Source organism: Dipodomys spectabilis, unplaced genomic scaffold (assembly GCF_019054845.1).
Source record: "Dipodomys spectabilis isolate Male_0828 unplaced genomic scaffold, ASM1905484v1 ptg000021l, whole genome shotgun sequence".
NCBI lineage: Eukaryota > Metazoa > Chordata > Mammalia > Rodentia > Heteromyidae > Dipodomys > Dipodomys spectabilis.
In genome coordinates this window covers 182,373-192,128 of record NW_024870698.1, presented here as the reverse complement: position 1 = coordinate 192,128, position 9,756 = coordinate 182,373, and the positions used below count along the sequence as shown (strand labels likewise).

The following is a 9,756-nucleotide window of genomic DNA, read 5'->3' as shown; positions in this document are numbered from 1 at the left end:
TTCCTCTGGCCATACTCACTGAGATGTATTTCAGACTGATCCCCTGGTCTCTTCCCAGGCTGAGATGAAACTCAGTGATAGAATGCTTGTCCTAAGATGCAAAAGACTCTGGATTCCTCCCGCAAAACCAAACACCCTTGTCTCTCCATCGCCCTGAAAGCCAGTGCCTGTGGGTGCCCATGTTCCCAGACCCTGGCACCATGTCTGCCTCTACTTCTTCAACTACAGCTGCAAACCTTGAAATTCATTGTGTTTCTCATCGTGGTGATGTTTCTCTCAGTCTCTGTCACTGTCTCTCACTTTCCCTCCCTCCCTCTCTGTCTCCCTTCCTCTCTGTCTTTCCAGAAGTACCCATCTCTCTGGTTCTTTCTAGTCTGTTTTGGGGAGACTCCCTCAGCTAGCCAAAGGCTTTAAACCTCACTCTCTACAAAGTAGTTCCATCTCTCTTTCCCCCACATCGTTCCATTTTAATTTTCTCCATGGTGAAGATTTCTTTCTTATTTTATACATACAGGCATGTGTTTGTTAATGAGATTCCCCACTAACTTGTAGAAGGGAGGGCAGTCTTACAAGACTTGGAACCCCAATCCCTAAAACAGTGCTTGAGACCCAATAGGAATGAGTTCATTTTCCCCCCAAGGACAAGCTACCTCAACACTCAGAAAGGGACGCATGGTCTGTTTCTTGGGGCCATAATACTAAATCGTAAAGGCTTTTTTTTCTGGATTTCACAACCAACCCAAACTCAACAGCAGCACGAAGTGTCTTTATCTGCTGTGGTCTATCTCTGGTCTATCCCTACACACACACACACACACCACACACACACACACACACACACACACACACACACACACACACACACACAGTTTCAGCAATCCACACACGCAGAGAAAGCCCGAGGGACAAGACGGGTTTGACCATCCTCATGGATAGGGTTAAAGCCTTTGTCAGTGTCCTGAGTAAATTCGTCTCTGAAAACCATTCCTGTGGCACCAGTAAAACACGAAGACCCGGCAGGAGCACCGGACGTGGGGGTCTCGGCTCCCTGCCCCAGGCCCTCCCCGTCCCTCCCACCCAGCGCTTGAATCTCCAGTGTGCCCGTTTGGATTCCGGGGTGGGGCACCCTGCTTGCTGGCCAGGCGCTCCACCACTCGAGCCATGCCCCCAGGTTCTGTCGATGTTCAGAGTGAGACTTCAAAGCTGATCGCCTCCGAACAATAGCAATGGAGAGCGGGAGAACGAGGGTGGGTCTGGGGACGAGGCCGCCTTCCTCTTCTTCTTTTTGGAGGGGGTGTACTTGGCTCGCGCTAGGTGGCGCTCGTTCTCCACCGTACCCAGGAAGGTTCTAGAACTCCTGCGTTCCTTTCTAATGACTAAGGGGTGATCGCCAAGCCTGGCTTGCTTTTTTTGTTTGTTTGTTTTTACCCATGAGAAAACGAAGCTACAGAGGGAAGGTGTCCCGCCCCGAGTCCCGGGCCGCAGCACACCTGCTCCCCGCGCCCGCGAACGTCCGCCCTGCGTTCACGGCGGAATGCGCGTGCTGGGGGGGGGGGGGGGCAGGCTTCCTGCCGACGCGTCTGTCCTCCGACCCCCTCCGGTGCACAAGCAGTCCCTAGACGGGCCAGGACGCGAGACCGGGGTCGGAGCGGACCCCCGCGCCCGCGCCCGCGCCCGGCCCGCGCCTCAGAGCTGCACCCCTCCCCAGGTGCACCCCACACCCGCCCGTGGGGTCTGGCTCCCCGCACTCTAGGGAGTGTATTCCAACGTGACGGCCCTCGACCCTCCGCCTCCGGGACCGGACGGGGGACACCGGAGACGCAGGGTGCGTCCGTCCGTCCATCCGTCCGTCCGTCCGTGGGCAGACGCGGGCGGACCGTCCGTCCACCCCACGGCTCCAGCGGCCTTTCAAAGCAGTGGGGAGTAAAGAAAGCCGGTGACCTCGGGTCAAGGTCACGGCGCTGGAAGGTCAGCGCCCCTCCCCCTCCCCCGGCGTGGGCTCCTACGCAGCCCCGCGGCCCCCGCGGCCTTGCCCCCACCCCGGCCTCTCCCTGGGCCTTCGGAGAAAGCTGAGATCCCAGGCTGAGGCCGAGTCCCCGGACCCTAGGGTTCCAAATCGCACCAGACCTGAAAGATCGCAGGGAAAACGCCTTCGGAGGAGAGGGGGGAGGAGGGAGAGATGGAGGGGGGGAGGGGAGGGGAGGAAGAAGGGGAGGGGGACGACGACCAGGGGCAGGAGGAGGAGGGGGGCAGGAGGAGGCAGGGGGAGGAGGAGGGAGAAGAGAGGGGAAGAGGAGGAGGACGAGGGGGAGGAGGAGGGGGAGGAGGAAGAGGAGGAGGGAGAAGAGGAGGAGAGGGAGGACGAGGGGGAGGGGAGGAGAAGGAGGGGGGAGAGGAGGGAGGAGGGGGAGGAGGAGGAGAGGGAGGAGGAGAGGGAGGGGGAGGGGAGGAAGAGAAAGGGGGGAGAGGAGGGGGAGAGGAGGGAGGAGGGGGAGAGGAGGGAGGAGGGGGAGGGGCAAGAGGAGAGAGAGGAGGAGAGGAGGGGGAGGGGAGGGGGAGGAGGGTCAAGAGGGGAGAGGAGGGGGAGGAGGGGAGAGAGGAGGGAGGAGGGGAGGAGGGGGAGGAGGAAGGGGAGGAGGAGGGGGAGGAGAGGAGGAAGGGGGAGGGGGAGGAGAGGGTCAAGAGGGGTAGAGGAGGGGGAGGAGGACGAGGGAGGAGGGGGGAGGAGGACGAGGGAGGAGGGGGAGGAGGACGAGGGAGGAGGGGGAGGAGGGGGAGGAGGACGAGGGAGGAGGGGGAGGAGGACGAGGGAGGAGGGGGAGGAGGGGGAGGAGGGGGAGGGGAGGAGGAGGGGGAGGAAAGACAGATGAGCAAAGCAAGGAGACCCGGAAAGAGGAGAGGGTGCGTCCCGATTGGAAGGCGCGAGCAGCCAGCCAGCCCCACACCGGGGGGGGGGGGGGACCCCCACCCTCCCCATCTATGCGCCCCGCAAACGGCCGGCGCCACCGCCGTCAGGTGCCGGGATCTCCCGCTCGGACGAAGCCACCCTGGATGGGCTGGATCGCCGTGCGGGCCGTGCGGACCGCGTGGAAGCCAGGCAAGCCCGGAGCATCTCGGGCGCTAACCCTGGAGCCCGCGCGTGCGCCGCCGGCGGGGTGTCGGCGCGGCCCACCTCCTCCGCTGCTGCCGGGCCCGCACAGCGGAATCTGAAGGCTCCTGTGTTCATCTCCCGCCCAGCAGCCAACTCGGGGGCCCTGCCCGCAGGCCTCCACCCAGATCGGGGACCCGGCCAGTGTAACCCCAGCTCCCCACCAGCCTCCAAGCCAGCTGCGCCCGCCGGAGATGCGCAGCCGGCCGCTTTCTCGTTCCTGCCCCGGCCGACTCAAAACCCTGCAACTTCCAAACTTAAGCACCTTTCCTCTACCCGAGCCTGCGGCCGCTGGGATTCCAGTTTCTTTTTAATTAAATAATGGCTCATGAAAACGATTCTTTTCAAGTCCCAAAGTTACCTCTAGTACATGGTCATTCGACCCCCCACAAATATCTGCCTGCCCTGTACTTACTGTTTTGTTTTTCCAGCTAAGTCCTGACCCCACAAAGCCACAGCTATTTGAGGTTCACACCTGCCGATCCCCCCACAGGAAGGCAACCTGGCCCTCCACTCTACAGAATCGTGGTATCCCTGTCCATTCCCAGCCGCCTCCCCATCCCGGCTTAGGAGGGAGAATTTGTGGCAGCAATTTTTAAAAGTAGGAAAGGTTTGGAGGGGAGGGCCGCTTTCTTTTCAAACTCCACCAGTCTGTCTTTACTTTTGTTCCCTTCCCAGTGAAGAGCATCGCCTGCACTTCCTCACTACTGACGCCAAAGTGAAACACCTTCCCCTCCAAACTGATATAATGGTAAATTGCTAGGCAGAGCAATGAGCTCTTTAAATGAGAGGGTTCCCCACCCCACCCCGAAGATACACTGTAGTGTCTGGGAAGGACAAGAAAACGTTCTGCTGAAGAACTACTGGACGATCTTCTAGTGCTGAACACGACGACGACTTCCACCTCTCCTGTACCTGGTGGTTCAGAAGAGCAACCACACAGCGAGCAAATCTGGAAGGGGACCTAGTTTCCTCACACCAAAAACCCCAGTCTCAGCAACTTTTAAATTAAAGCCACAGCCCTCTAAATGTACTTAATGGTTCAAGTTTGCATCTTTAACTTTGTTGAATAAAATTTTATTTAGAAATGGCTAGCATAAATAAGCCACCTGTGTGTGTGTGTGTGTGTGTGTGTGTGTGTGTGTGTGTGTGTGTACGTCTGGAACTTGAACTAGGGGCCTAAACACCATCCCTTTTTTTTTACTCACAGCTAGCGCTTTGCCTCGTGAATTACAGCTCCATTTCCAGCTTTTTAGTGATTAGTTGGAGATAAAATGTCCCGTGCACTTTTCTACCCAGGATGGCTCTGAACCAAGATCCTCAGATCTCGTCCTTCTGAGCAGCTAGGATCACAGCCAGGAGCCACCAACACCTGGCAGCCACCTATGTTTTAATAAACCCACAATATTTATGCTTCTTGTTTCCGTCCCTTACATAAAACAATGTATGTCTTAGTTTCAAAGAGTGTTAAATGTCAGTTCTGGATTAATATTATCGTAATTCCCAGACACACTTTAAAACAAATACCTGTTTCTATTCAAGTAACAGAAAACCCCTAAGAACCAATTTTAAAAATTAATTTTCTCCTTCCTGCTGTAAAACTTGGGACAAACTCCAGCTAAGGTCAGTATTGACGGCCCACGAAAAGGACAGCGCAATTCCAGAGACTCTCAAAGATGCTTTCTCATTCCTGATTTGTGTTCTTTTTAAATCAACTCAAAGGTGTCAAGGGTAGAAAACGTCTCCAGCGTGCTCCTAGTTAATTGGTTATTTCAGCAACAACCCTCGCAAGGAGGAAGCGGTGACACTTGGGGAGTACAAATGAAGACGCATTTCGTTCTTGAGTTGTGGCGTTCTAGGGAGTAGAAACTCAAGGTTGCCGTCCACAGCCCTGGATGGTCTTAGATTCGCCGCAGATTTTGACTCAACTTCCTCTCCAGGGTCCAGAAAAGCGCTGTCTTAAATGCGCCGATCTGCACCAGCGAGGTTCGAGGTTCCAGAGCCGGTGGAGCCAATAGGCTCCCGGAGGCTGAGCTCGCCCTGGAGACAAGGGGTTAAGTCAGACCTGGTCTTGGGGTGGCTCGACGTGCCCGGCGGAGCCTCTCACCAGTCCAAAGTCCGGCAGCTGCAGGCAGCCAATGGACGGCCGGGAGCGCCCCAGACGGCCCCGGGAAGGGGCGTGGCCCGGGGCTGTCACTCAGTCCCGGAGCAATGACACTCGGGCGGGAGGGGGCGTTGGTGGAACGGCGAAACGCCGGGAAGGAAAGAGACCCAAACCGATAAAGCCCGGCAGGGTGGGAGGGCAGAGGGTGAAAAGGTGCCCGGCTCTTCTGCTGCAGCTGCTGCTGCTGCTGCGCCCAGTGGCCGCCGTCTCAGCGGCCGCCACCAGGGGGGTGAGGTCCGGAAAAGCCAGCCCAACGGGAGAGGGCACACACACACACACACACACACACACACACACACACACACACACACACACACACTCAAACCCTGCAGGCGAGGAAGACCTCGAGGCGCAGAGCAAAAGGCAGTGGGGCCCGTGCGCCCGGGCGCGGCGCCGCGGACGGCCACCGGCCAGGTCCCCCGCGCGTCCCGCGGCCCCCCGGAAAGCTACGGAAAATGAGATCATCCGTCTGAGCTGCGGAGGGAGAGCGCCTGGCTCTGGATTCCGGGGGAGGGGTGGAGGTGGGGGGGTCTCCGGGCGGGGGGTGGGCCTCCGAGGTGGGGGCGCAGATCCTGGGACCGAGGAGGGCGGGGGCTGCCGAGCCGGGCTGCGGAGTGGGCAGCGGGGAGGGGCCTGGCGCACCCGGCTCGCTCGCGCCGCGGCCGCCCGCGCTCTCCACCCGGCTCCGAGGCGTTCGGCGTCCCGACTGTCCGGCTGTCGGTCCGCCCGGCCGGCCGGCCGCTCCGGCCCGTGGCGCCGATGGCCGTGCGCGGCGCCGGCACCTTGACGCCCTTCTCCATCCAGGCGATCCTCAACAAGAAGGAGGAGCGCGGCGGGCCGGCTGCGCCCGAGGGGCGCCCGGCGGCGGCGGTGCCGGCGCCCGCGGTCTGCTGCTGGCGGCTGTTTGGGGAGACGGACGCGGGCGCCCTAGGGGGCGCCGAGGACTCTCTGCTGGCGTCTCCGGCCAGGAGGCGGACAGCGGCCGGACACCCCGCGGAGAGCCCGGGAAGCTGGGACTCCGACTCGGCCGTCAGCGAGGAGAACGAGGGCCGGAGGCGCTGCGCGGACGTGCCGGGAGCCAGCGGGGCCGGCCGCGCCCGGGGGACCCTGGGCCTCGATCCGCCGGGCTGCGAGCTCCATGCCGCCGCCAAGGACCTGGATGAGGACGCCGCGGGTCGGAGCGACAGCGAGATGTCAGCCAGCGTTTCAGGTCTGCGGTGGCTCCGAGGCGAAGTGGGTGGTGGGAGGGGGGAGTTGGGCATGGAGGTCAGGCACCCCCAAGTGGGGTGCGCCGGCTGTGAGCCCCACTTCCCTGTTCTGTGAGCTGGAAGGGTCGCCCCAACCCTTCACCAGCTGAGCCTCTCCCAAGAGAACCTTAAGTCCGGGGACACCGTGCCCTGGATGGGGTTCAAAGGCCACCACCGCTACATCCTCAAGGTTATATCTGCCCGTCCTCAACTCCCCAAGGTTAAGAAAGGGAGACCCCGAGGGCTGGGGGTCCCAGAATCCAGCCTCAGAGCTTGGGAGTGGGTGGTGAAGGATTGAACCCCAAGAGGAACTAGGATGGGGGTGGGGAGGGGGGAGGAATCGGCAGAGCCGAGGCTTGGAGGACCAGACTGGCTGAGACTCCCCCGCGCCAGGGCTGGAAGTTGCAGAACTGGATGGAGTCTCCGCAGCTGGGAAAGCTACCTGAAATTGGAGGGGGGTGGGGGGTCATGGCTGGACCTAAGTCACCCCCAGAGGCACTGAAGAGAGGGGTGTCCTGAGCCACACGCTGTCACCGTCCTAGGACGGAGCGATCTGCCCAGTCGGGGTGCGCTCTGATGTAGGCCTCAAGCGGACCTAAAAGCAGGCCGGCGGGGATGGTTTTCAACAGAGTTGCTTCCGGAGTGACATAGAGGTGTGGGGTCCGTCGGAAGACCCCCCCCCCCCGGGGGAAGGCACTGCCAGGTCTCCACCACCCAGTCCGATCGTATTTCCTTGCCTGCCCAAGGGTGCAGTCTGTGGCCACAGCAACGCAGAGCTGTTGGAGCAGAAGGCTCCATGAGTCTCTGGTCTCCAGAACCATCCTCTACCTCTCCCCACCCCTTACACACACACACACACTCCGTGTAGCTGGCGCGTGCGTGTGCGTGACAGCTGGGTGCGAGGAGGCCGGTGACCCCAAGCTCAGAGACAGAGAGAGACACAGGCTAGCGCGCCAGGGCTCGGCGGGACCGACTGAGACGTGGGTCGAGCCCAGCGCGGCCCGGTACCGAGGGGAAGTTGAGGCCCACGTTCACGTAGTGGGTGTGAGCCTGTCACCCGCATCCCGAGAGGCTCACCCGTGGGAACCAGGGGGCAGTCGGGGGGGGGGGGCGAGATGACCTCCCTCCCCACCCCGTCCACCGTCTTGGGGGACTTCCACGATCCGTGGGATCGGAGCGTTGGCGAGCCCCCCATCCCCACCCCCAAAACCCAGCCCGGCAGTCGGGGACCCCGCCGCTCCGCGGCTCTGACCGAGCTCTCTCGTTTGCGCGGCCCGCAGGCGATCGCAGCCCGCGAGCTGAGGATGAGCACGCCGGCCCGGGAGGAGGCGCGCGCGGGGCCGGCGGCGGGGGCGGCGGAGCCGGCGGCCGGGGAGGCAGCGGCCCGGCGGGCGGCGCGGAGGAGGAGGAGGAAGAAGAAGAAGAAGAAGAAGAGCCCGTGGCGCCCAAGCCCCGGAAGAAACGCTCCCGGGCCGCCTTCTCGCACGCGCAGGTCTTCGAGCTGGAACGCCGGTTCAATCACCAGCGCTATCTCTCCGGGCCCGAGCGCGCCGATCTGGCCGCGTCTTTGAAACTCACCGAGACGCAGGTGAAGATCTGGTTCCAGAACCGTCGCTATAAGACCAAACGCCGCCAGATGGCCGCCGACCTGCTGGCCTCGGCGCCCGCCGCCAAGAAGGTGGCGGTGAAGGTGCTGGTGCGAGACGACCAGAGACAGTACCTGCCTGGCGAGGTGCTGAGGCCTCCCTCCCTCCTGCCCCTGCAGCCCTCCTACTACTACCCCTACTACTGCCTCCCGGGCTGGGCGCTCTCCACGCAGTGAGCTGCCCCGCGGGATCCCAGCGCCCACGTCCCACCGTTGGCTTGGTAGTATTCTGCTCCCCGGGGGTTGGGGTGTGTGTGTGTGTTTGGGGTTCCCCGCCGTCTAGGGATCTAGGTGGATGAAATCTAGCTGGGGTCTCTGGTTAGGACCCATCCCCTGATGGCCAAATCGGTCCTCGCCCAGAGGAGGGCGCCTTTTCTCGATTCGTCCAGAGGCACCCGAATACCTAGGGGCTCCGCTCGCCCCCCCTCACCTGCCTATAACCCCCCCACACACACACACACATACACACACAACGGACGCTATTTATTACCACCCCCAAGCTTTGGAGGATGGTGTTTTCACCCCAGAGCAAAGAGGACTCCTGGAGCCCGCATAGCCTGAACCCCTAAAATTTCAGGCTTGCCCTGGGAGGAAAGGAGGAAAGGGGGGGGAGAGCTTCGTGCGTTAGGCGACACTTAGTTCATGGTATCCATGTTACCGATCTATGTGTATCTACATATCTTTGATTTTTTTCTCGTTATTTGGAAATTACAATGGAGACAAAGGGAGTGTGGAATCTTTTTACAGCTCCGAGGCGCTGGTGGGGTTTGATTTGAACCGCGAAGGGTTTGGGTTTTTGGGGGGGGGAAGACTCTTCACCCCGTTCTTAATTAGGGTCAGAGGTGGAGAGGAATCGCCCTCTTCCTTGGGTGCTGTTAAGAATGATAGCTTCTCAGCGCCAGGCAGGCCAAGCCAGGGACCCCCCCCCCATACCTTCCATTTATGAAGTTCAGGGTGCGGCTAAAAGAAAGGCTCGAAGACCCCAGTGTGGAGAGCGCCCCACCCGGATGGCCCTTCGCTGAAACTCGCCTTTCTTTCTCTCTTATTTTATTTTACAAAGGAGATTAAGACTCGCAGCACTTTTCAATGGTTTGTATTCAAATAACAATTATTTTTGTATTCAATGTGAATATTCCCCTGCTCCCGCACCGGTAGCGTGGCGCGGTCCCCTACCCCCCCTTTGCCCCGCAGCCTGGTCCCCGACTCCCGCGCCCCTGGCCCGCCACCTGTTGTAAGATCGGTGACCCCCCTTTAGCCACCTTGCCGTGTTTTGTTGTTTTTGTTTCTGCCTCTGAAGGGCACTGTGCACTCAACTAGAGTATGGCCTTTAAAAGAGATTTGTGAAACTTGGAAGCTCTGTTGGCTGTATGGTTTTTTTCTTTAATTTATAAACGTTTAGTTTCACACGCCTTTCTCCACACCGTGTTTTCTCTTTAAGCTTCTCTCAGAGCGACTTGGGGTGCGGTGGGGGAGGTAATAAAGGGGGGAACCAGTAGATGGGCTGGGAATAGCTAGATCTTCTGTCCGTCCCCCCTGGTGAGTCTTGGGTCTG

General features: G+C 60.4%; 1 protein-coding gene across 1 annotated transcript; it reads left to right on the top strand.

Moving 5' to 3' along the window:
* Nucleotides 1–6,071: 6,071 nt before the first annotated feature.
* On the top strand, nucleotides 6,072–8,386 carry Nkx3-2 (NK3 homeobox 2). The gene is made up of 2 exons (XM_042674813.1): nucleotides 6,072–6,522; nucleotides 7,840–8,386. Exons 1-2 carry the CDS (start codon nucleotides 6,072–6,074, stop codon nucleotides 8,379–8,381), a joined length of 993 nt encoding a protein of 330 aa, XP_042530747.1. The 3' UTR covers nucleotides 8,382–8,386.
* The last annotated feature ends 1,370 nt before the right edge of the window (nucleotides 8,387–9,756 follow it).

What these genes read in the sequence shown, in the direction of transcription:
- Nkx3-2 (XM_042674813.1), top strand. Translation starts at nt 6,072, where the DNA reads ATGGCCGTGCGCGGCGCCGGCACCTTGACGCCCTTCTCCATCCAGGCG. An exon ending in GATGTCAGCCAGCGTTTCAG is followed by an intron (nt 6,523 to 7,839) that starts GTCTGCGGTGGC and finishes CGCGGCCCGCAG; the next exon opens with GCGATCGCAGCCCGCGAGCT.